Source organism: Amphibalanus amphitrite, unplaced genomic scaffold (assembly GCF_019059575.1).
Source record: "Amphibalanus amphitrite isolate SeventyFive unplaced genomic scaffold, NRLGWU_Aamphi_draft 001345F_arrow, whole genome shotgun sequence".
Classification (NCBI taxonomy): domain Eukaryota; kingdom Metazoa; phylum Arthropoda; class Thecostraca; order Balanomorpha; family Balanidae; genus Amphibalanus; species Amphibalanus amphitrite.
The window spans coordinates 61,979-87,924 of NW_024882838.1; the positions used below are offsets into that span (position 1 = coordinate 61,979).

The following is a 25,946-nucleotide window of genomic DNA, read 5'->3' on the forward strand; positions in this document are numbered from 1 at the left end:
AATTACTCAGAAAGGGCGTTAATAGAGCTATCGAATGCGCTTTTCCGCGGCGCTGTAGCTCTATTGGTTCCCGAGTTATGCGTTGCCTTCTTGGAAATTTTCGACATTCGACCTGGAAATCGGCGAAATTTTGCCTTCAATGACCTCTGGTGACCTGACCTTTGACCTGACCAAAAAATTGACCGAAGTGATTTCGTCATTATTTTTTACGCTCTTTCGAACGCCGCCTTCCGCGTATCGCTACGTGGCCCAGGAGCCGAGTTACAAGGGGGGGTGTTCAAACACCCCCCCCCCCCCCAGCATGGCGTGGAAATCCAGGACCCCCAGCAGGGCGCGGGTTAACATTCGATGTTCTCACTGTTCATAGGATTGGGCCATGTCTACAATGCGAGTGGCTGAGATCCTTTGACGCTGTCGGATGGCTTACTTACCGACGACCCCTTGAATAATTCTGGGCAGCGTAAGCCGTTTTTTCATCGTGAAAGTATAAGTAATTTGTTTTGTCTTCTCATGCTCTTCCTCCTCTTTCTCCCCTTTTTTCTCTCTCTCCCTCTTTCTCTTTTTTTTTCTCTCTCTCTCTCTCTCTCTCTCTCTCTCTCTTCCTCTCTCTCTCCCTCTTTCTCTCTCCTCCTTTCTCTCTCCCTCTTTCTCTCTCTTCCTCTCTCTCCCTCTTTCTCTCATTCTTTCTGTATTTCCTTCGAGGGTGGCCAAACGCTTTGGTACTAATGCTGACAGGCAAATAAGCATCAGCATCAGCGTAGTAGGTTTTCCGAAAAAGCTGAAGCACCTCTTCACTTTTTCGAACATAAATTAACGTTTAAGGCTATGCTACTTATGGTACGCTAAACGAATTCACAAAGAGACAAGCGATAGTCGATAGCAAAGCATTGAATTATCCATATCTTTCTTTTCAGAGATTTGAAGATGGAAAACATTATGCTGAACTCTACCAAAGATGTTCTAAAAATTGTTGGTAAGTACTAGCGTGAGAGCGCCGTTGGTCCGTAAACATTTTGTTTTGGAGCCTCTAATTGCCGTTTGTTTGGATATTCTGACTATTCACCTATATGAATGCCTCTAATTAAGGTAAATGATACACATAGTTAACACATCAGGTCAGCAAATGACACAGTCTTCTTAACTTTTGAGAGATAAAAGGGGTATAATCATATAATCCACAATTTTTTCCGCATAGCCTCGGTAAATTGCTCAAGACTCTTATGCTGCTTACTATAAAATGTGTTTCCTTCCTGAAGCAGCTAGACTTTTCTGCATTCCATCCCCTTCATTTTACACGCCAAAGCGGTCAAGTATTTTTAGTTTCATTTAACATTTTGTTACCATTGCTTATGGCAAGTAGTTCGTATGCTGCTAATATACCCTTTTTTGAACCCGGTGGCAAATGGGTTCAACAAATGTAAGAACAGACCACCATTATTAGAACAGCAATCCCAGCTCCTCAGGCCGACACTGCGGCGTGGTTATGAGACTCTGCGCCCTTGGCCACTCGGCGACCACAATGGAGCAGTCACAACCGCCAAACGCGCGCTCTAAAGCACTCAAACGGCGTCGTTTTGCCTGGCTTTCATCCATTTGCGGCGTCATTCTTAACAACAAATTTCTGCCTCGGTAATTGTCACGCGTTTAGCATAATGCGTAATCGCCGGCCGGCCGTTATATTTTACCCGAGGTCCCAGCTCGTTAAACTCGTTAAAAGACGTTAATGCAGATAGCAGCATATTACATGGCGACCGACACCCGACTGCGGTCCAAACGAGCACATTCTGGGGCGTGCGGCGCCATTGTCGGCGATTGTTCTGCGGCCGCGTTACCACGAGCTGAGTTATCCACCGAGTTCAGTTACCGCTGCCGGCTGAGTTAGCGTGGGGAAGGTCGGTATAGCGCCACCGGGTGCCGTCCCCACCTATGTGTAATTGCTTCATTTTTCAGAGGCAATCTCCGTTATCATCATTAATTGGCGAAACTGTGTGATACGGACTCTGATTGTGAATCGGACGAGTAACGCTCAGACCCACGCTGTGTAATGCACTTTTACATCCTCGTAATTAAAGTATAAATTCCCGGAAGAGATTCCCATAAACGTTGTCGCAAGTTTGCAGATGGATGATCTGGTCTTAACAAGAGGCGGTTCATGAGGTCACACGTTCCCGCGGCGATTTTGTAAGGTTTCAGAGTCGACAGCTAGGAGAGCCATGCGGAATCTGGACGCCCGTTTAGCGAGCGCCGGTATCTCTGATCAGGGCGTGTCAGTTTTCCCCAGGGTAGCTCGCAGTCCCAACTGAAACGTACTACATACATGAGGTCGGAAACTGAAAGGTGCACTGCGCAGCCAATATTGAGACTGGGATGGCAGAGTTGGTCAGTACGTTAATGCCTATAATATGCTTACGAGTGTTTACTTGCTTAATTATAGTAACAGTATCACCATAATTGACTTGGACTTACCCTTTCACGAGCACAATTAATGGCATACATAAGTTGTAGGAGCCCATATCATATGTTTAACCCGCGCACCGACGGGGGGGGGGGGCGGATATCCGCCCCCCCCCCCTGAGGTTTTTCGCGAATAGCGGGAAAACCGCGGCGCGTAGCGCCGCGAAATTTGATATGACTATTTCCTTATCAATTTTACACATGGTGTGGAAGTTTGAACCTCCTACCTTTCAAGGTCAGGTCACCAGGTCACTTTGAATGACCCAACCTCAAGTCACTTTTTTGCAACTTTGTCACCGTGCCAGAGCTACAGTAGATGTCGGAGGCCTTTGAAAGTCGCAGGATGTTATTAGGTCATTAGTAGCTACAATTTTTATATCTCGGAATTTTGATATCGGTGACCTAAGGTCAGGTCAATTTCGCGACCTCCCCATTATAAGTCAATGGGGGAAAAATCAACTCCCTGTTTTTACCACTAAAACGGGTCGGAATGGCCCCATATACCATACATGACTTCATATACGATCAACCTTCACTACCTTGAGGTCTGTTTTGCTGTTGGGCAGCTGTGAGGTCATGTGACGTCATCAAAGGTCACCAAAGGTGTTTGGCCAATAACTCCGTACAGGAACAAGATACAGACGCGTGGATGGTCTCATTGTGTTCAGCTCGTCAAGACGCATCGAATGATATACATGATGACCTCGAGGTCACGTGACCTGAGGTCAACCTTTGACCTTGACCTTTTGAGGTCAACATATATATCATTCGATGCGGATCGACGAGAGGATCACGATGATGCCCTTAGTTTGTTCCTATCTTGACTAATTCGAAAGTTATTCGAGAAAAACTCTCTCCATATTTAGCGCCGCCATTTTGACTTTTTCGACCCCTGTGACGTCATCTTTGACCTGACCTGAAAATGACCTTAGTAAAAATTGTAGATCTTGACCGTGCGTATCCGATGCCGTTTACCGCTTGTCGCTATCTTGCTTCGTTCTCGAGATCTCAGGGGGGGGCGGTCATCCGCCCCCCCCCCCCCCGTCGGTACTAAGTTGGCGCAGACCCCCGTCGGTGCGCGGGTTAAGTTATCGTGTACTCACACCGCTAACTTTATTGCTAATTTTGGATAATTATTTGCTATTATTCTTCTATGTATGTCCTTAGGCTTGTTTAAGCATTCATTTTTATTTGTTTTCTAATATGCCACAATTGCATGCCGTGCCTTATTTTCATGGCATAAATTACCGTTGCAATTAAAAGCAAATTATTCTGCCACATATTTTACCGCCACTTAATGGGACGCGTGGCTGGTGTTCTGTACTTTTTTGCCAGTACCGACGTGACATTTTTCACTAAATAATCGCTAATCTAATTGCACTGCTATAATGTTAGTCTTGGGCTCAATGTCCTTACTACATTTTATTTGAAATTCACCCTACTATGGAATATTATTGCAAAATGCACAATTGGTATGCACATTGCAAGCAACGCACATACCTACATTATATCGTATTGATTTTGATGATACCCATTTGCATAATCTTTCCAATGCTCAACTTCTACATACAAGTCTCCTAACACAGTCTTTCTCTCAATCTAATCCACCATTGACGCTGGCTAATGCCTGTTCTCCCGTACCTCCCCAGACTTTGGCCTGAGTAACTGCTGGTCGCCGGAGAGCCCGCTCAAGAGCCACTGCGGCTCTCCCGAGTACGCCGCTCCCGAGCTGTTCGTAGTCGGAAGGACATACGGCCCCGAGATCGACGTCTGGAGCATGTACGTGACGTGGAAGGGACGTGGGACGTGGGAATGAGATAGGCGCATCGGAGGAGCGTCAAGAGACGTGGGGGAGGATGCTGCCGGTATGGAAAGAACATCGGCAGGACATGACAGCGTCTGGGCGGACTGCGTGGGACGTGAGCCAGGCGAACCTGGGAGGGCAACGATTAGCGGTGTCAATCGGAACTTGAATCTTCGGAATTCCGATTTTGTCCAATGTCCAATTCGGAATTCGGTTGGACAATGGCAGCAGGCTTTGAACAACTTTGGACAATCGCTTGCTACACCTCAACATTTGAAAAAAAGTAGTCGTGTTTAACATTGATTGGCTATTAGAAAACTCAGCTTTTGATATGATTAACACTTTTGAGCTTGTAACGGTACATAAATTAAATAACAGTGTTGAGTGTAAACTATTGCGTAGGTGTCGGACATCTTTGGACAAATGGCTGGCTTGGACATTTTTGGACGGACAATCGACGTAAGCATTGGACATTGGACGGACTTTGGACATACGCTTTCTGATTTTGACACCACTAGCAACGATGTGGAGGACTTGGTTGGCAGGTGGGCCTGGGAGCAATAATAGGCATTAGAAAGATATGGTAGTTCAGTTGTGGGAACTGGCAGCGGTAGGGAACTGACGCTCAGCTGAGTCGGACGTGAATGGGAAACCTAACTGGGGCTTGACGATTATACTCGCACTGGTTTGGCTAGTTCATATTTCGCATGGTTTCTTCTTGGTTCTGAAGTGATTTATGTTCATTTGTATTTTTATGAAATCGTAATATTCACATAGTAACTCCTTTGATGTGAGTTTTGTTGCATGTTTGCAGTACTCCATCCATCAGTGTGTAGAATTAAATATTTAATTGTTTTAATTACATAAGACTGATAAGTGATTACCCAGGAGCCAGTATTTGTGTATGTGATCCATGTTAGCCAGGTAGCTTATGTGGGACTGTTCGCCTGTTGCCCGATCCTTTTCTCGCACAGTCTCACCCTAGTGTTGCGGACGTGGTTAGACACGTGTTTTGCGGAGGGTTCAATTAACGGTGCTATTTTATAACCACAGGTTGTTTGAAATAGACAACACTATTCGTTAGGACTGTGTTTTCTATCGGTTCATGACGATCAATTATTTGCTGTCTACCTAAGCCACAAACGTTACCAGTGACGGTCTCGGCGATGGCTGGAGAAGCCGATGTATTCTGTAACTGCCCGGTGTTCTGGCACGTGTTTCAGGGGCGTGGTGTTTTACGTGCTGGTGGTGGGTCGGCTGCCGTTCCTCTCCTCCAAACAGGAGGGCCTGACCCACCAGGAGCGCAGGGACCGGCTGATCGCGCACATCAACCAGGGACTGGGCGGCACACACCGCTCCGACATGAAACACCTCGGATCGGGTGGGTGTGACGAGCGCGCAGACAGATGTATGTAGAACAAGTCGACCCGGTGGGATATGCATGTTTGGCAAAGCAAATAGAGGAGTCATACGGGCAAGAATGCAGCTCATATACCTCGATGCGTCCATGCTTATCTAATCATGAGTGGTATGGTTGTCTGATAATAAGTGAATCCACATGCTGATTTATTTCATGCTCTAAAGCTCTGTACGGTTGTACATACGCACGCATAAAATAGCAGCGACTGCAGAGACGCAAAATTCAAACCCGGCGGATGCCTGAAGCACAGCTTCGGTACCTCGCCACCAGGCGGCACTTATATTCCGCTCACGCGCTGGGTCCTGGGATCTGGACGAATGAACCCTTCGTTTATTGTCAAATACTGCTCTGTCCAGATGACAGTGCATCATGGTCCCGCTATTAAATATATTTCAATACATCCAAGCCAAGTTTGGGCAGGGCCATTGTAAGCCAGTGTGATGCTCTGTGACGCCAGATAGCCTAGCTGGAATCTCTCCCCGATGTCGATTCTCTACCTTGGGATACTGACGCGTCTCCCCCGCGTGGCAGAGTGTCGCCGCCTGCTGTCCAAGGTGCTGGAGCCGCAGCCGGCCCGGCGCCTGACGCTCAGACACGTGGCCGTCCACCCATGGCTGACGCACAAGGGCCTGTCGCCGCTGGCGGGGTACCAGCACCCGCGCGTCAGCAGCCGGCAGCACGCCGCCGTGAGTACCGCTGCGGAGGGATAGGAATGCGTATCACGTGAAACCTTAAGTAATATATATTTATAGTCGTTGCTTCTTGTAATAACCGGATAACAAAGCTTTTCATCATAACTTTTATCGATCATATCATTATCATGCAGTTTTCATTTAACATCTTAATTGGTTTCCATCCTTAATTACTATGCATATTCTTTGTGTGGCCACAGTAGTCAAGCTCGTTATTAGTTCTGCAGAAACTCGTTCTGAACAGCCAACCCTAGGGTCTCCAATCCCCTATATTGGCTGCGCGCCTAAACCCACCCTCCAATGCGGGCGGCCAGAATCTGTCTCGGGCCGCGGTTGGGACAGTACCGCCGCTGTCCGTATCGTGACGTGTCGGGCCGTGACGCGCGTCACTGAGACGGTGGCGTGACGCAGTGACCCCGTTGGCCGTCACGCGCCTTAGTCGCCGAGACTGGCGGCGCCACACGGAGAGACACTCAGCCCGCGGGGGTGGAGGGTTGGAGGAGTAGGGGGCGGCTAGGGCAGGGTGGGACGGCTGGCCGCCCACCACTCGAAGCTGGCATGTTGGGGTGCAGTGGTGTAAAAACTCGGCGGTATAACGCATCGTGAAAGGTGATAAAGTCATACCGTTCTTCAAAAAATATTTACAAATTCTTACGTAAATTAATTTCGAGGACAAACAGTTCAGCTTGACAGCATTGTTTATACAAATTATCGATGGAACTTGCTTTCAGATTTATATGGTGTCTTTCTTTCTTTCTCCTTGTTACACCTACAGCATGTAAGATTATTTTAACCACGATTTTAACTATTTCTGTTTTGGTTTGACAGCTCGCCTGGACGCCTCTCTTTCCTCGTTACAACTTAGAAAAAGCTGCACTCAGGGGATGCATATTAGCTGTCACACGGCCATAAACAGATATATTAGTTGTAAACTTGATCATCGAACGTAATAAACGACCCCTTTGTGGTTCCGCTGCGGCAATCACAACCCAATCACAGTTCTGTCCTACCGCTGTGTTTGTGCCGTCCTGGGACAAACAACTTCAGATCTGACGAGTCCCGACAGCCCCGTGCGTGACGGCCTTACAGCACCCCAGTCCCGACCCAACACGCACCATCGCGCGCACGCAGACCTTATACTGAACTGTACCCAGTATCATCCTGTACACCAAGTTTTTCCGGCTGTCTGTCTGCCAGGGTCCACGCTTATTATTGGCGAGAAGATACCTTCGCGAAGCGGTGCTTGTTTTATATTATTGAGGTGGATGGGCATTGGGCGTCGGGCTAGCAGAAAATGTTAAACCATTTCCAACCACCACCATCTTCGTTAGCATGAAAAACAGCTATCTTCCTCATATTTCAAGCGAAATCAATTATGATTATAGATTGTACGAAATGGATCATAGTTAGTCTTTGTTTGAATTCTTAGGTCATTTTAAACTATATCCTGTCTACCACTAACTGGGAACAGTGGAAGGCATTTCTTTGAAGGCGGTGCGATGGCGTGTCGCAACTAAAATGACTTCCACGGGTGCTCTAAGCCGTTAATAATAGCCTAGGCCGCGAGTTTTGTGACTCGTTGGGGCGGCCAGATCGCTAGAAGAATAGCCAAGCCTTTCAGCGGTGTCGTGTGGTGACTTTTCGGGGTCTTGGAGGCGGCTCACGGTAAATGAGTGCTACGCATATATGTTAGGACGATATTTAGGTAAAGCGCTTTACAATATTGGTGTTTAACGTTTTTTTTTTTCTTTTTGCAATTGGCTTTTCCAGTCTTTTTCCTTTCGTTTGGATCTGGATTTATGACATATCGATTTTAAATTGATAAGATGATGGCATCGGGGTATTAGCACAGGGTCCACCAGCTATAAGGCCATGCCGCTTCCCATGTTGTTCAAGTGGTTTGAGGGGTAAGTTAGGGTAGACCTCTTATCCGGAAAATATTTCAGACAAGCTGGTGAAAGGTAAGTGGATTCGGCTCACAGCTCTCAATTTTCCGATCCCTTCCGTTGCCGTCAGATAAACATATTCATTTGCACTTGCATCCATTCACCACCACTGCCATCTAGCGGCCGGAGTCAAAATCCGTCGAGCTCGGCGGTGCAGCATAACCACAGGCGCTCGACGCTACTGCCATCTAGGAGCGGGATTATAACTAGACCGGTCTCTCCCTGCGCGACGGGCGCACAAAGCGTAATGCGTGATGTGCCTTCTTAGTATTTACTTACACTTTTTGCTCGGGAGTGCCTATTCTGATATATTGCACATTTATAAAATCCTACCCGACCCGAGCCGCGGTGTAACCCGTCTGCAGCGATCGACTGGGGTGGGTGCCGGTGCGCCTCAGATGCCGCCACGCACCCGTCGACCGGTCGCGCCAGACACGGTACCGCAGTCCCGTGTCAGAGTCGGCGGCCGGCCGGCGGGGGCTGTGGACGGCCCTCAGAGAGTGACAGCGTCCCGGGCAGACCGGGTGACGGCGGGGTCTCGACCCGTGGACCCGCAGGTCTGTGGCTGAGTCTGGGGCGGACAGTGGCGGTGCAGGGTAGCTGCCCATGAGACCATGAGAAGCTGTTTTTATATTTTTCAACTTTTCATTTTTTGTAGAGTATCCTTGTATAAGTTACGGGCTGTGTAATTTTAAACCTTTAACACTTATGGTGCTATTCATATCGAGTACATATTTCCAAAATCACATGTCAACAGGTACGAGCATAAGACACGGTCAGAGCCACTAATATGTTTCAGGCATTGCTCATGGGCGCAGTCAAACGAAAAAAAAATCGCACATTTACAATGGTTGGCTATCGATTGATAATAATTTGATTCATATCGTGTGAAATATTTGCTCTAATTTGGTAACAACGCTCAATTGAAAAACATGAGCAAGAAAGACCATGGAAGGCACACACCCCGCATATACCTACTCTATGAGTCCCACGCTTCAGCGGTCAGGCATTCAAAGTATTTGTCCACAAAACGTCAGTTCGTCGTAAGCTCTGCTAAAATATTAGCGATTATTAATTGCAATTATTTTTATTTTTATTTTTGTTTTTATTATTTTTATAGGTATTTCCTGATTGCACCACATCTGACCAGGTGCGGTATGCGTTACATCAGTCACGCGTATGTGGCGTTATGCTTGAACAACTCATTGTTTGACCAGCAGAACACCGTAGTGCATTATTTGGGCCACCTATTGTCGCCTGCTGAGTTATGATGCACTGATGATGTCAGTGACAAACACTGATAAATGATACGACCAAGCCCCGTCGTATGCGTAGACGGTGCCGAACGGCCAAATACACAACGCGTTGCGCTGCTGTCGCCTGCTTATCCCGCTACCACGATGAACATTAGGCTGATGACAAACGGTGCAGCTATGTGGCTGACTTAACGAGCATATGTGACGACGTTTCTCGGTACGAGCTCCCGGCCACTGAACGAGGCTGTGGGCTTGTGCATTGGCACCGAGCCTGCATCTTTGATGTGTTGGGTCGATGTCGGCTGGGTGGAATGGGCGCCTTCTGGTCTCCATATAGTGTTTCTTTGACCTTTCGTCCGCTCGTTTGGAGAGTGAGGTCTTTATGTACTTTGTTATGTTGATGACTGCGTTAGTGCTATGTTTTAAAATTTGAAGCCCTTTGTGAAATCCACTCAACATTAGGCTATTTCTCTACGCCTCATCCATAAATATCATGTTGAGTGTTTACATGCAGAGGTGTCAATACTCAACACGATAGGTACCTGATTTTGCGTAGGAGCATACTCTATATGTAAACTTCGGCGCGGGGCTATATACGACATGATAAAATCGCTGACTAAATGGTATCAAGATAAGGGTTCCAGCGACCAGTAGTTCAGATGCTGTGAACTGTCAGCTGTAATCCTGCTGTTAGACTCGACCAAGTTCACGCTGCCCCACTCAAGTGGGCCGAGTACCTATTAGAATATTGTTCGCATCCACACCACTGTTCGCTGGGATCCTCATCTACCGAATTTATCTGACTGTGCGCAGGCGGTCCACCGTATGTCGGAGCTGCTGTCCATCAAGCCGCAGCTGATCGAGGAGCGTGTTCTGAAGCAGATGTACGATGACATTGCTGGGATGTACAACATCCTCACCAACAAGCCCGACATCTCCCTGGCAGCGCGGCTTCCCGAGGTGTGTGAAGGCAGGGACTTTGAACCTGATGATGTAACCTTTAACCACATACTTGGCAGACATTGTTTTCGTTGTCTAGCGTTATATCCATCGTCACTATCGTAATCACTGATGTTAAATGTTTTTGTTTATCTTCTCACGTTTGACAGGAGTTCTATATGCGAGCTAAATGCATATGAAACACGGCCATGAATTTTAACATGACTTTGATACGCCGCTGAATGTGACAGCTGTCTTTTCCCTTTCCCGACTCGCAGGAGGCCCGTATCCGTCCAGTAGAGACCCGCACGCCGTCCAAACGGCCGCTGACCAGCAGTATCGAGTCCAACTCGCCCCTGCGGCCGCCGGCGCCGGCCAGTCTCCGTCCCGCCGCCGGTACTCCGGCCGGCTCCACGGCGGCCAGTCTGCGCTCCGGCCTGTCCGTGCTCCGCTCCGGAGCCTCCGACGCGCGCGGCGCCGACCGGCGGCCGACTCTGCGCCGCACAGCACACCCGATACGACCCACCACCGCGCCGGCCGCCAAGACGGTCTCCCGCACCGGCGCGGCGGCGCCGACCCCGCCGACACCGGCGCTCAGTGTCACCTCCACAACAGCAGACGTGACGGTGAGGCGACCCTTGGGACCGGCGCTGGCCGCCAGACGACGGCTACCGCTGCCCGGGGAGATGAGAGCGTCGAGGGTCAGAGAAGAGCCCTCGCCGGCGGTGCCGGAGGCGAGGACCCGCACCCCGGCTACTGCCATCTCTGGACGAAACACGGCTCCGCCCGCCGCCCGACACGACACGACGACACCCGTGTCAGTGTCGAGCGGCTCTGAGCGCGCCTGGGGCTCACCACGCCAGCGGGCCGACAGTAAAACCCAGTGGCCAGACGTGCCGTGGGACACGCCGCGCCGACACAACCTCACTGACGACCAGAAGGTGCGGACTGACGGGACTGCCGGACGGCGCGGCGGAGGGACCAGGCCCGACGGTGACGTCCTGCTGGTCTCGGGCGCTGAGGACGAGTTCTCCTCGCTCTATGACGACCTCACGGATGACTCGTCGGCGGCCGACGAGCCGATACGAGTGGTGATAAGACGCCGACCGACGGACGGAGGAGGCGGCTCGGCGGCGGCCACGGCCCGACCCGAGCTGCGCCGACCGCGGACCGTGGGACTGGACCACGGAGACGACCGGGAGAGAATGGCCGGCGCTGGAGCTGGAGTGCGTCATATTGGAGTCACTCGATTCGGTGACGAGGATCAGGAGGCGATGGCACGGCCGATCGCTCGTAAATCGCCTTCCGAGTCACAGCGGCGTGACCAGCCGAGTCCGCGGGCCCTGGCGGCACGCCGCCGCTCGGCGCTGCCCATAGCCAAGTGCACGCTCCGTTCGCCGCTAAAGCACGCCTCCTCGGCTCATGCGTGGCTGAGCGGGCCGGGCGCGGTGCGCAGCTCCGGCTCCTGGTCCAGCCACGACCGGCTCGACTTCAGCGGCGGCCGCGAGGGGCGTCACCAGTCCAGTCAGCAGGCGGCGCCGGCGGCCGCTCAGCAGAAGGCCGGTCTGCGGGAGTCGGAGACGCAGACCGGCGGCGAGACGTGGCGGGCCGAGCCGGCCGACACGCGCTCCCAGGTGCTCCGCTACATGGTGCAGCGCGAGGATCTGGTGCCCGGCCACGGCGTGACACCCTACAGCAAGAAACCGTCGGCGGCACACCGGCTGGGCAGCGCCGGCAGACGGGCGACCGAGGAGGGGTCCTCCACCTCAGCCGACACAGGTGGGTGTCCCGCCGCACGGCAGCGACTGGAGGGGGGGGGGGGGGGTAGCTGAAGCATTAGCGCTCCTTGCCGTAAAAAATTGGTCATAGTATTGGATCATTACAGATTGTCTATTTGGAAAGGCTGTTGGCAAATTTATTTTTAACAATGTTTATTGCTTTCCTGGACGAGACGAGACAAATCTGTGCAAATTTTCGTTAAAATGAACCCCAGTCCCCTCCTCGTTCTCAGCGGGAGTCGTGTAGTTTATCTGTTAGGTACCTGTGCTAGTTGCGTCAATGTGAGGAATATCACCTGCTGAGGGCAGCTATATTCCCACAGTGTGTTGTATCATACAATTTGTTTCAACAAATAGTCACGGTAATATTGATTAGTGAGTTTCAAATAGACGTCAATCGTCATGCTCATCCAGCATTCATTGATAGACTCCTTTACAGAAGCCCGTGGGGTAATAATGTGTCCTTGTTGTCCCTGTGATGATGATAGGCATCCCAGCTAGTGCTAAAGGATTGATAAAAACTCTGTCCGAAATAAGTGCTTACCACTTCAATCCAAAATAAACATAAGTCATTGTCTCGCTGTTAGTGGTTCAGCTAATGTAAATGCCCACCGTATCAGTAATCGAAGTCCTGCTGATCTGCCGTGCCGTGTCTCCCACTGCTATCCCGCAGGATCGGTGCCGCGGGGCAAGTACCGTCCACAGACTGTTGCCAGCGACCCGAGCCAGCTCAAACAGTCGCGGGCCAGCCGCGTGCTGCGGCCCAGCGTCGTGTCAGGAGAGGAGCGCTCGACGGGACGGACGGCCGCCGCCCGACACAGGGACGCGGGAATGCGGTGAGTACCGCTGGGGAGCCGGTCAAAGATCTGGCTCATCGGAAAGTAGGGATATGGGAATCTACTTTAATCAATCTCATCATGAGAATAATCACTGGAACGGGGAGGACGTTTATCAAAATAATGTCGTTAACTCGGGTATTTCTGATTTTGCCTTTATTTTCCATACACAATAGTAAATTAAACACTGGCAATGCGGATCGGACCGCATGATAAATGCTTGCCGAAAGACACTGATACACTGTCAGCGAGAACCGATGTCCACCCGTCGCGCGGCAGCTCACCACCGGGCCGGGGGTCGGTGTCCGCCGGTGGAGGAGCACGGCTCCACGGCAGCTACCAACTGCGAGTAGAGCCTCCAGAGCACTGCGTCCCAGCGGCACACGGTGCCGCCGCCCCTGTCGCTCTGTGTCGACATCCTGTTCACATCTCCGACACATACCCACGGCTGTGTCGAGTCATCGGAGACGGCCCACTTGCTGTGGTCCTTGGTGGTGCCGAACTCGAACGGCAGCGGCCCGCCGGCGGCCGTGGCCGTGATGTTTTGCACGTTCAGCACCGGCTCGACGGCCGAGCAGTTGGACGGCAGCTGCGTCTCGGTGGCGCCGTTCCGCCAGGTCTCCGCGAACAGGCCGGTGGTCAGGGTAGGAGCCACCAGGCCGCTGTATAGGTCGTCGCCGAAGTCACGCGCTTTGGCGTAGCTGGTGAACGTGGCGTCGCCCGAGGGGAGAGTTTCCACGCCGAACCAGGGCGGCTCGGAGCGCCGCTCGCCGGCAATCACCCGCGCCATCAGAGGATACTGCGCCTCCAGAGCGGGCGCCAGCTGCGTGGCGTACAGGTAGGGCTCGTTGAAGAGCAGCTGCTGTGCCACCGTCTCCAGCTGGTCGGACGAGAGCGTCACGCACAGGAAGCTCTGGCCGTACGTTTGTCCATTCCCCGGGTAACTGTACTGCTCACCGGGCGGCGGAGGAAACTTGGGCACACTGTGGATCAGCCAGAAACCCTGGTCGCCGTCAAATGCCACCACACCCTTGGTGTGGCCCTTGACGCCAGTGGTGGAGTTGTCAGGATGCTCGTCATTGTAGAAAACGTAGATAAGCGTATCCCTCTGCGGGTTATCGTAGACGTCTGCCAGCGTGCGGCCCGGCGCCGACAGGGGGTCGTCGATGGACACCTCGGACAGCGTCCATCTCTCGTCCGTCGACGCCGACGAAAAGTGCAGGAATCCGACGCCGTCACTGACGAACGGCGCCCCGGTGTCGTGTATGACGGGCAGCTTGTAGAGGACGTACCAGTCGACGGCGGCTCCGCTCTGGTCCCGACAGCCGAGCGGGGAGCCGGCGGCCGGCGCGGCCACCAGGAGAGTCGCCAGCAGCACCGGCACCGACGGACACATGACGACCACTGGCGCGCAGGTCATACCCCCGGATCGGGCCAGTCGGGTCACATTGGCCGGTCCGGCTGGCGGAGATCCGTGGGAATGAGTGTGAAAAAGACAGGTGTTGAATCGGCGGTGTCGCTGCGCCGAGTGAACGGTTTTGCGCTGTGCGCCTTATGAACCGTTCAAACAGTGCTAAACATCTACCGTTCTATCTGACAAAGGCGTGCGAACACGATTTACTTAATTGGGTTTTGCTGAAATCACTTGAATAGGCATATGCGTAATGCGACCCTCGGTATCATAGCGATTGCTAGCTCAAGTACCTAACTGTTCGAACCGTTCGAAGTTTTGTTATACATTGTTGACCGATCTTGCTGGCAAAGTTAACTGCTAATAAATGGTTCATTGTTATGAAAGAAACAATTCGAGTTGTATATGTAAAGCGCATATTGATAGATATATAAGCGCATATCAATTGTCAAATCCGTCGCAGACATGGTTCATCACCGGCAGAGGAGTCCAGCGGCATGTATTTTTGCTAGCCGTATGCCTATCACTGGGGAGCAGCTACGGACATTTGACAGTAACAGCTCCACCCGGCCTCGGTGGAATTTTGGCCTGGCTCCGCAGAGAAGGATGTATGTCCAGCTGTGCCCGATTGGAGATGTTTCATTTTCCATTTCGTTCATGGCCTTGATTTTGCGGCAGTCTATGAACAGTGTAAACTGTGTGCTGTTGCAGCGTTCGACCGACTACTGCGACCCCCGTGCACCCAGACTCTTATCGCCCGATGCCCCGGACGTGGCGCCCCTGGCACGCCAGCGAGGGGAGCAGGGGGGGGGGGGGCTACTCTCGGACGTCCGTCCGGTGCCTTTGTCCGCGGCGCCGTACCCCGGCCGGCAGCTGCCGCTACTGGGGAGGGAGGGGAGTGCGCGGCTGGACGGGGCGATCACGCGCGCGCCGCTCCAGTACCCCGGCGCGCCAGTGGTCGTCATGTGTCCGTCGGTGCCGGTGCTGCTGGCGACTCTCCTGGTGGCCGCGCCGGCCGCAGGCTCCCCGCTCGGCTGTCGGGACCAGAACGGAGCCGCCGTCGACTGGTACGTCCTCTACAAGCTGCCCGTCATCCACGACACCGGGGCGCCGTTTGTCGATGACGGCGTCGGATTCCTGCACTTCTCCTCGGCGTCGACGGGCGAGCGGTGGACGCTGTCGGACGTACCCATAAACGACTCCCTGTCAGCAGCCGGGCGGACGCTGGAGCCGCTCTATCAGCACACCGTGAACAAGAGCTTCATCTATGCCTTCTACAACGACGAGCACCCGGACGGGCCAACCAGCTTCACAAAGGGCCACACCAAGGGCGTGGTGGCGTTTGACGGTGACCAGGGTTTCTGGCTGGTGCACAGTGTGCCGCACTTTCCACCGCCGCCGGGTCAGCGCTATGGCTACCCGCACACGGGCCACCACTTCGGGCAGAGCTTCCTCTGCGTGACGCTGTCGTCCGACCAGCTGGAGACGGTGGCGCGGCAGCTGCTCTTCAACGAGCCCTACCTGTACGCCACGCAGCTGGCGCCCGTTCTGAAGGCGCGCTACCCGCTGATGGCGAGGGTTGTGTCAGGGAAGAGGCGCTCCCGATCGCCCTGGTTCAGCGTGCGCCCGCTCACCACTGCCGCCAATCTGTCCCTAGCCACCTTCGCCAAGGCGCGTCAGTTTGGCAAGGACCTGTACGCGGACCTAGTGGCACCGGCGACCCGTGCGGACCTCCTCACCGAGACCTGGATGAACGGACCGCACGCCGACCTGATGAAGTCCAACTGTTCGCTCGCCTACCACGTACAGAACGTGCGGGATATCTCGGTGACGGCGGAGCGCGCCGCGCCGACCGTCGGCAGGACCACCATCACGTTCAAGAGCTCCGAGGACCACAGCAAGTGGGCCGTCTCCGAGGACGCGTCTCGGCCCTGGGTGTGTGTGGGAGACATCAATAGGATGCTGACACAGGAGGAGCGGGGCGGTGGCACCGTGTGCCGCTGGGACGCAGTGCTGTGGAGGCTCTACTCGCAGTTGGTGGCCGCCGTGGAGCCTTGTCCCGGCAAACAGCCCGTCAACGTATACCGCCGACGGCCGTAGGGACTGCGGTCACCGGTCATGTCCATGTAATGGGGGAGGGTGGGTCCGGACATCAACGAAACCGGTTGGAGCGATGGTGAGCCATGCCCACTATCAGAAACGGTCAAATAGGATAGCCCACTTTGCTTGTGCAACTGCAAATGTTTGGGCTGGTATGCCTGTGGTTCCGGCTTTCATTCAAGATCGTTTAGTAGCTTCAGCGTAGCATATACGCTCTAAGATGTGTTCCAATAACGCCTCATCAGTGGTTGAGTCAAAAGATTGACTCTCACTTTGTCGTGCTTGTGTGTGGTATGCTGAGTGAACGGCGTCGTCTACAACTGATCGTTCTGCTCGTTCGACAACTGATGATCACGTTTTGCACCGCTATGATGCTCATTTAATACATTTCCTGTCGTTTTTTTTTTTTGGTTGTTGTTAGCACCGTAATGTCTACGTCGTTGACTTTGACTTTGAGCTTTGTGGCTCCGCTCCGTGATTCGAGTCTTCCTCACGTCAAAGAAGTTGAACCGGATTGCTAAGACGCCTTTCATGTGGCTAGGCGGGCGTTTTATGCCTTCCTTCGGTTTATCGTGATCAGCTTGAATCAATTGAACCTTTGCCCTGTCCTCTATTCGTCAGGTGAAGCCGTATGGACCTCTGGGCGGCCGTGATGGAGGCAGCTCCCTCTGCGTCTGACACCAGGGCGGCGCCACTGTCGGCGCAGGACAGTCGCCGGCCGCGGCGAGCAGCTGGGTGACGGGCCAGGCGAGCTCGGGTTTTAGACTGCTGTATAGTGAGAAGCGGATGGGTTGGGGTGGATGGGTGGGGAATAAGAACTGAGCGTTGATGAGGGGTGGGAGTGAAGGGAGGGCAGTGATGGTGCGACGACGGATCCCAGTCAAGAGGTGTCAGTAGGGAGTTGGTGAACGTTTCTGCAAAGGATTGGAATGATGGAAAGTCGTGGCTCGGAAACAACTCATAAAGAAGAAACCAACCTTGCATAAATGACTGATTCGGAATTAAATTTCTGATGTTATCAGCATGCACTGTTATACATTGAAACGGTAAACGCATCACGCCAATTCGATCAACATCCACACAGGGTCACTGTTTCAACTTTGACGCCTCGTCATATATCTAGTCATTTACGATGTCAGTTTGCAGTTTCTCCGACAAAACAAAACATGCCTTTGCAGCCTGCCTTCGAAACCTCGCCATCGTCAGTAAATAATGTCCGAAATTGACATGTGTTAAAACTTAGGTTGGGACGTGCATTCAAGACGCGTGGCACGTCTGTTCTCAGTGCTAGGGACAAACTGTAGTAGCAAATGACACCAGATCAAAATAAACAGCTGTTTTATTTACGTGTTGGCACACCCATCCACACAGTAGCGGCTGAACATACCAGCCGTGAGCTGAATTCGGCTCACTCAGTACTCGGTACGTATTCGGAGGGACATTTGGAAGCTCACAAACGCCACTTCACCACATAAGCTTATTGCATGGTCACAGTCTCACCATTTTGGGCCCACGTTTCATTAGCGATTTCCGGTCTGTAAGCACCCACATTAAAAAAATAGTTGTCTGCTTTTAGGGAAGAAATGATAGTCTTGCCACCTCAAAGTGAATATAAAATAGTATTTGTATGCTAATAACACAAGCCTTCAGTAACAGCATACTTTCTTGTCTGGAAACACGAGCTGAAAACACACCATCTAGCAACATCGTCTGTAAATGATGCGAGACGGTTGGCTGGCCGACCCAGCCCGAACCGACCTAAGACGAGGCTGGCGTGAGATAACGGCTGACCTGCTCCGTGTCTTACCGAAGACTGCTCGGGTCTGGATCCGACCTGACCTCATTACTCGTAGATGGCGCCCCTCCTGGCCGAAGGAGGGCATCACGCTCCGTCGGGGAAAACCTTGTAGGGATTCATTATGCCGTGAGGATCCAGCAGCTGCTTCATCTGACGCATCAGCTTCACCTCCACCGGGTCCTTGCAGTGGGCGCCCAGGTTCCTGCCAGGACCGAGGAACCGATCACTTGTCAGTGAATGAGTGTTTTTAGTACGTCGTTTGTCTTTGGTGAAGTTATAAAGGCACCCTGGTTTTCGGCAGTAAATGGTGTTACGACGCGAATCCCAAATTGACTGCCGAGAAAATATGGTCCCGAACTTAGCCAAAAAATGCATTGATGCGCGTGATTAAATATGATCAACCGTTTAAAAAAGTTCAGTCTCCAACAAAATTTCGAGGTTCAAGCCGCAGTGATGAACTCATAGCTGTTTTCTGAAGAAAATAGTAAGTACAATCCACTACCACAATACCAAGCACGTTCGCACTCACTGACTGTTGAGACACTCTACCCGCCTGACCTCACTGGCTGTTCACTGTCTGAGCCTGTCACTGACCTGTTGGCTCACTCCCCCTGACCTCACCCGCTTCCACTGACCTGCTAGGTCACTTCCACTAACCTCACCGACTAGTGCTCACTGTCTGAGACCGTCACTGACCTGTTCCGGAAGCCGCAGCCGAGCTCTGCCGACACGGCTCCTCCCGCCCGGGTCACGTAGTCGGTGATGGTGCGGTCCAGCTCGTCGCTCGTCTCCGGGTCAAAGTTGTGCGACTGCAGCGCCAGGTGCAGGTTGCTGTCCAACAGGTGGCCGAAACTCGCCACCTGGCCGACACGAGGGCCGATCGGTCATTGGGAGGTCAAGGAGTGGGTGGGTAGTGAACGGGGTATAGATGAAGATCGTGGTACCTACATATATACTTGTTTGAATCAGAACGTCTGTTTTTATCGGCTCTAGAATTACGTGTTTTATACGAAAATTAATTGAAAAACAACGCATAATATGTGTTACAATTTAACTGATATAAAATGCGTTTGTATTATTGGGCTAGCGATTTCAGCCAGCAGTCGTTACCTTGAGGATTTCTCCGCTGAGTTCCTTGCGTAGCTTCTCGACGAGCTTGTACTGCTTGTCGTGCGGCAGCGACACGTCGTAGTGGTAGACGTTGCCGCCTCGGGAGAGCGCCGCCAGAATCCGTGTGTTGATGTTCCACAACCGCTGCAGACGTGGAGAGGGTCAGAAGTTAGAACTACGACGGAAACTGCAGAGGACTCTCGTGGGGGACGGGAGGGAGGCAACAAGTGCAACAGTCTCTAGAGAGTAAGAGTGTAGACTCTAGAGTCTAAACTCTCGAGTGTAGAGTGTAGAGAGTTTCTATGTGTCAGGTGACAACAACTTTTCTATAAATGTCATCGATAATTTAATAAAAAAAATGGCCCTTACAATGTGCGGTAACAATGCACATAAACGTCACGCGATAAAGATGCACAACTTATGGTCATACAGGTATAATTCGTATGACATCTTACGTCAACATCCGAAGATAAAAGCATGCAAAATGCGACAAGCGTCACCAGCATCCACCTCCCTCCTAGCTTAGCACTCTCACGCACGGCCGCCCTCCCCCTCCCCAGTTGACCGACCTCGACGAAGGTGGGGTCGTCGTAGTTGAGGGGTCCGATCTGGCCGTCCAGGATGAGCTCCTTGTCCTTGAGCGCGTTGAAGAGGGTCTTCAGTTTCTCCTCGTCGTGCATATCGCACTGCCCGGCCGTCTCGATGAGCACGTAGAACGGCTTACTGGGCACGCCCCAGGCGCTCAGGTACTTCTTCTTGACAGACATCACCGCCTCCTGTGGAAGGGGAAGGGTGGTTATCGGTGTTACCGGTGGGAGTGGATACGACGCTGGTAGTAGAGGAAATATAAATTAGGAGATCGTGTCGATTTGACGCGTATGTAGTGTGCATTTCCGTAAATGCGACTCACAAAACATCGACATTTTGCCTCGGAGTACCAAAGAAAAAGGAAATCGAACTGTTTGCCTACGTAAACATATATCTGACTGATACGAAGAAGCTTATGTACACATGACACAAATCATGTGACTCGTTTACCGCTCTCGAAGTAACAGCTATGCTGATAACGAGTCGTTTAAACGATATCCACTGACCCACAAACAAAGCTCCACAAAAAGTAGGATTCCTCCAAACTGAGTGCTCTCGACACAAAGTGAGCGGCGTCGGCGACTCACGTTGTCCATAAACTCGCAGGCTGAGGTCAGCTCGCCGAGGTGCTCCTTGGTCATCCGCATGATGCCGAGCACCTTGTGAAAGCTGTCCGTGTACACCATGGCCACGTTGATGTGCTTGGGCAGCGACGGACACGCCATGGCCACCTGTGGGTACGACAGGGGTGTGTGATGGTCAGGATGGGGGAGCTGTGGGGTAACGGGGACCGAACTCATTGCCCTACAGCAGTTGGCATCCCGGCTCAAACCAGGTGGCATGCTGCAGGATTCAGTCCTCTATCTGACTAATGTAAAACAAATATTGATTGAAGCATTTAAAATCGCATCGTATGAGAGACCAAACGCATTATAAATATCCCCAGAGAAGTGTACGCAATAACAACATACTAGGAGAGCACAGCCAGTTGAACAGATGCTGAGCAACCCGAGCCGCGGGCGGCACTACAATGTACCCACCTTTGTGATGATGCCCAGACTTCCTTCTGAGCCGACGAAGATCTGCTTCAGGTCGAATCCGGTATTGTCCTTGCGCATGGTGGACATCGAGTCCAGAACGGTGCCGTCGGGAAGGACCTGCGAATAAACCGTGCCGTTTATACGAGAAACGATTGAAGCAAGCACGTGTAAGAGAACAGCAAGTTATAAAATGGTACAAAACAGGAAGCATGTAAATCCCTCAAAATACCTCTCATGCCACATCGCATCGCCCATCACACAAGCACCTTGTCACACGATTGAGACTTCTCAAGTATCTTCGTCACCCTTCCCATCTCCTGCAGATAAATCAACGCACAAACGTCTTCTCTTCATTGCAACACACTGCAACACCCCCCACTCCTGACACTCAACTCTCTCCTCAAACTCCCCCACTCGTCACTCACCACCTCCAGTCCGAGTACGTTGCCGTGCAGGTTGCCGTAGCGGGCCGTGCGCGGTCCGGCCATGTCGGCCGCCACGATACCGCCCAGCTGCGCCTCCCGGATCGTGTAGTCCACCGGGAAGAACAGGTGCTGGTTCTTGGCGGCGTGCTCGAGATGGTCCAGCGAGCAGCCGGCCCCGCAGGTCAGGGTGCCTGAGGGAAACGGGGTAGTGATAGAAACAGCCGGCCCCGCAGGTCAGGGTGCCTGAGGGAAACGGGGTAGTGATAGAAACAGCCGGCCCCGCAGGTCAGGGTGCCTGAGGGAAACGGGGTAGTGATAGAAACAGCCGGCCCCGCAGGTCAGGGTGCCTGGGGCAGTGGGATGTAGGGGCTGATCAAACTTGTCGCTATGTCCATGGGCTCAACAATCATTGAGCACACATCTCTATTTGCTCGTGGCCCAATCAACACACAACACCGTCATTGACATACATTACCATGTCAAGCCCGACAAGCGATTTTTAAATCCCTTGAAACACCACTGTACAATCCTGAATGAGGCCTCAGCCTGGGGCGTGACGTCCTCATCGCTCCCGTCGGTCCCTCAACACACATCCCTCTTTCTACTGACCTCCATCGGTGTCGACCTCGATGACCTCGTTCATTTTTGCGGTGCTGACGATGATCTCGTCGAAGACGGGCACGCTGCCGCCGACCAATGAGGTGCTGGCGCCCTGGGGACAGACGGCCAGCCGCCGGTCCGAGCAGTACTTGAGGACGGCAGACACCTCGGCCGTGGTCTTCGGGAACACGACACATGGTGAGCAGCCTGTGGGGAGGAGGAGGGTGATGGTTACTGATCTGTGAGAGTGAAGAGATGGGGACATTCAGGCGGACTACTCAGCAAAGCTCTGCTGTTTACCATTGAGCTACCCAACGGCATTGGTAGTTATTTACCTACCGTCAACAATTTGGCTTACAACGGCAACCTACTGCTTATCAGGCCGATTGGACACTGATATATGCCGTTTAACACTGACTGACCTCTGCTTACCGCGTTTGTCATTTAATCTGCAGCCTTTTGTCTTTTGTGCAACGACAATGTTCTCCACATACGTACCATATTGCCACTGTCGTCTCCGTGTCCCTGTCCACAGGACCAGCCGGCAGTCATCCTCTCTACATCTCCCGCTCACCGTCTCGGAAGCCGGCACTCGCACCCTCCGCCCGTCTCACCTCTGAGCGACCGCAGCCAGTCGGTGTTGTGCATCAGCAGGTCATCCTTGTCGGTCTCGACGCGGCCTTCGACGAGCGCCGCCAGCTGCTGGATGTCGTCAGAGGTGACCTCCGCGTACGGGCCGCGCTTCACGCCGAACAGCTCCTTGGTGAAGGGCACGGTGGCCGGCGCCCGGGTCGACTCGGAAAACGAGTAGAGGGGCCGCACCTGGCCCCGCGGTCGGGCCAGACAGCTGAGCAGCTGCCGCGTCAGACCACCGCGCATCGCTGCTGCTGCTGCTGCTGCTGCTGGCTGTGGTGGCAGTGGTTGTAGTCAGCTGGAAAGAGCGACAAACAGGTCAGGTACGGGGATCTAAAGGGGTGGGAAGGGATAATTTGGTGTCCGTACTGGATTAGGTGCCACTCGCAATTCCTTGTATCGGACAGTCAATGTGTTGCATGGCTGTGGATCTCAATCTAGGAGATGGACAGACGTTCACGGATACTTGTGTAAGCACAATTAATGGATGTAATTGTAGGGGTAATTAGGTACATTGTTATTCGGAGTACCTACGTATTCCAAGTTATGGGGTCTAAGTGACATTTCAAATTAAGCTCCTTAGCCTTCATGTATCTTTCCGTTTGTTTACGATATCGCTAAATGGCCCTTTTTGTGGTAACGACCGGCCTACTCAGCTGACCGAGCCGAAGTCACCGTGGCCGGCGGCCATCGGCTCTACGACGGAAATCGAGGCGTCTATTTATCCCGAGTTGCATCACCACGAGGCCCGCCGGATCGCACGGGCGGTCCCAGAAACCAAAAGTGGGATGGCACTGCGATCGGGATTAGTTGGGTCGGGGAAAATAATCGAATTGAATGTATTCAACGTATTCAAAGATAGGCTGCGGCCTCGCGTCAATGGTTTGACATATGAAACCATATGACCACTGACTCACGCCGTGCGTGACTGACAAGAGGTCTACGAACCCCAGCTCAGATAATAAACACCATAAGGCGCCGGATGGTTACCAATCACCAAACAACAGCTTTCCACGCACTTGAACCTCTCTTCGTCCCTTTGCCTCACCTAGGCGCTCACCACGTGGTGTCCAGCTGCACCTCTGCACCGCCTCCCCGGCTCACAAAAACTGACGGCGGCCGGCACCCAGCGACAAACAGCGGTCCCGCGTTGCCGAGCGCCGGTAGTGTGACCTTCGGAGGCGGACCGGGCCGGGGAGCCGGCCGGCCGGCCGCTGCCGCCGTGTGCCGCCCGGCCCACAGACAGGGGCGTAGCAACGGTCATACCGGGGAGGGGAGGGGAGGATGCACGCTGCACGGGCTGTGGCGTCGCGCCGGCGCAGCGGGCTGGGAGGAGACGGTCAGCAGGGGGGGGGGGGGCACCCACGGGTGCTCAGACTGGCTCCAGCGATGATAAAGGATAAACGAGCTCTGACTGAAAAAATGAAGGGTAGAGAGAGCTTACATGCGTAAACAGGTACCTAATAAGACATCGCATTTCAACCATCAGTCGGTAGAGCACCGTCTACCTGCAATTTGGACCAGTTTGGGAAAATCGAAAACGTCTTGAAGTCGACTATAGGTACATACTATGTCCACAAGACTAAATCGGTAACGATGTAAGTACTCGTATGTGGCGTAATCTAGTCTTCATGCGCTGACAACACATTTTACCGAAACTGAGGTCTGACATGCCGGAAGAGCGGCGAACCGTCTTAAAAAGTTACCAGTCGTCAGTGCAGGTATTCTGTGGTCCCAGTTTCGGCACTCACCTCCGAACCGAGCTCCGCCGCCTCTCACTTTTCTCGGCGCCGGGACCTCACCCTCTCACCGTTCTCACCAACCGTCCCCAACTCTACCGCTACCAACCCGCCGACCGTGTATAGTCCGTCGGCCGCCCAACAACACATGCACCCCGCCGCCCAGCGACACACGGGACAGCAGCGCGGCGCTCCGTAACACAGCTGTCGGAGCGGCCGAACTCCCGTGACCCTGGTCTGTCGAGGCTCCTGTTGCGTCACATAAGCTGACCAATACGAGTGGCGGTCTCAAACCGGCGCGCCAATCAGCTCGGCTGATACGCTTACGGTGTTGTGGTCGGTGGAGGTCCCTGAGTGTTGTGAGAGACCAGGGACTGTGAAGAGGGCCATGGAGCCCGGGGCTGTGAAAATTTGGGAAGCAATAAAGATCTATTGAATCGAGGGTGTAGTTCAGAAGAGCCTCAGAAGAGCTATGCAGATACGGGGAAACTGTGGAGGTCCGTAGGACTCCCATTGACTGTCACAGCCCCATGAACCTCCACAGCTCCCATAGGCCTCCTCATCTCACCCACAGCTACCATGGAGGTCCGAAACCGTGGATGCTGAGGTCTGTGGGAGATGTGGGTAAGATATGTGGAGGTCCATGGGGGGTGTGAGGTTACAGCTTTGGTCAATGGTAGCTGTGTGTAAGATGGGGAGGTCTATGGGAGCTGTGGGGGTCCATGACAGCAGCGGATGAGATGAGAGGCCTGGGTAAGCTGGGTGAGAGGTGGAGGTCAATAGCTGTGGGTGAGATGCGGAGCACAGTGGAGGTCCGAAGCAGCTCTAGGTGACATGTTGAGGCCCACAGGAGCTTTGGGTGAGCTGAGAAGGTCCATGGTAGCTGTGGGTGAGATGTCGAGGTCCGGGATAGCTGTAGAGGTCCATGAGAGCTGCGGGTGGCACGTGGAGATCCAAGGAAGTTGTGGGTGGGACATGTCGAGGTCTGGGATAGCTGTGGACAGTGGAGGTCCATGTGAGAGCTGTCTGGGTGGCACGTGGAGGTCCAAGGAAGTTGTGGGTGAGATGTCGAGTAGAGTTGCAAAGTTTCCCTACTGCATTACCGGCATGCCGGTAATTTTTCACTACCGCAGGTTTTTTGTGGTATCTGGCATGTCTTGCCGGTAGCATGCCGGTATTTTTGGTTTTGCACAAAAAAAAATTATTAGCATATGATTCAAACTTTGGACACTAAGAGGAAAATGTGGCATCTCTTGTAGGGGTAAACTGGAATCAACAATGCAGGTTTTTTAGTATGCCGGTAATTTGGTGGTGTTTTTGCTTTGGGCGTGGTAGCATGCCGGTAGGCGGTATCCCCAAAAAAATGTGTGGGGCGGG

At 52.8% G+C, this 25,946-nt stretch overlaps 3 protein-coding genes across 6 annotated transcripts in view; 1 reads left to right on the plus strand and 2 right to left on the minus strand.

Moving 5' to 3' along the window:
- Positions 1–17,657, plus strand: part of LOC122372317 (serine/threonine-protein kinase MARK2-like) — a gene marked incomplete at its 5' end in the record, with an annotated part of 32,859 nt that extends 15,202 nt beyond the window's left edge. Inside the window, 8 exons of the mRNA XM_043349386.1 lie at positions 915–973; positions 4,104–4,233; positions 5,482–5,639; positions 6,210–6,364; positions 10,386–10,532; positions 10,790–12,290; positions 12,963–13,125; positions 17,258–17,657. Coding sequence (XP_043205321.1) covers positions 915–973; positions 4,104–4,233; positions 5,482–5,639; positions 6,210–6,364; positions 10,386–10,532; positions 10,790–12,290; positions 12,963–13,125; positions 17,258–17,261 — 2,317 coding nt within the window. The remainder of the gene's footprint in view (positions 1–914; positions 974–4,103; positions 4,234–5,481; positions 5,640–6,209; positions 6,365–10,385; positions 10,533–10,789; positions 12,291–12,962; positions 13,126–17,257) is intronic.
- Positions 13,271–14,546, minus strand: LOC122372320 (deoxyribonuclease-2-alpha-like). Its single transcript, XM_043349393.1, has one exon. It carries the CDS (start codon positions 14,543–14,545, stop codon positions 13,406–13,408), a length of 1,140 nt encoding a protein of 379 aa, XP_043205328.1. The 5' UTR covers position 14,546; the 3' UTR covers positions 13,271–13,405.
- A 300-nt stretch (positions 17,658–17,957) lies between the features above and the next one.
- LOC122372319 (D-2-hydroxyglutarate dehydrogenase, mitochondrial-like) lies at positions 17,958–24,837 on the minus strand. Of its 4 annotated transcripts, none has more exons than XM_043349391.1 (11): positions 24,582–24,766; positions 23,879–24,066; positions 22,812–23,128; positions 22,207–22,404; positions 21,598–21,788; positions 21,173–21,289; positions 20,720–20,863; positions 20,114–20,320; positions 19,545–19,688; positions 19,131–19,294; positions 17,958–18,636 (listed from the first exon to the last, which is right to left on the minus strand). In XM_043349391.1, the coding sequence occupies exons 3-11, from the start codon at positions 23,074–23,076 to the stop codon at positions 18,519–18,521; spliced, it is 1,548 nt and encodes a 515-aa protein (XP_043205326.1). In that variant the 5' UTR covers positions 23,077–23,128; positions 23,879–24,066; positions 24,582–24,766; the 3' UTR covers positions 17,958–18,518. The 4 variants fall into 4 exon arrangements, with proteins under 4 accessions (XP_043205326.1, XP_043205324.1, XP_043205323.1 ...); XM_043349389.1 differs by having other exon boundaries at positions 23,891–24,066; positions 24,582–24,763; XM_043349388.1 differs by having other exon boundaries at positions 23,879–24,073; positions 24,582–24,763.
- Positions 24,838–25,946: the final 1,109 nt, after the last annotated feature.

What these genes read in the sequence shown, in the direction of transcription:
- LOC122372320 (XM_043349393.1), bottom strand. Translation starts at nt 14,545, where the DNA reads ATGACCTGCGCGCCAGTGGTCGTCATGTGTCCGTCGGTGCCGGTGCTG.
- LOC122372319 (XM_043349390.1), bottom strand. Translation starts at nt 23,076, where the DNA reads ATGCGCGGTGGTCTGACGCGGCAGCTGCTCAGCTGTCTGGCCCGACCG. An exon ending in ACGTACTCGGACTGGAGGTG is followed by an intron (nt 21,290 to 21,597) that starts GTGAGTGACGAG and finishes GTTTATTCGCAG; the next exon opens with GTCCTTCCCGACGGCACCGT. An exon ending in GTCTGGGCATCATCACAAAG is followed by an intron (nt 20,864 to 21,172) that starts GTGGGTACATTG and finishes TCGTACCCACAG; the next exon opens with GTGGCCATGGCGTGTCCGTC.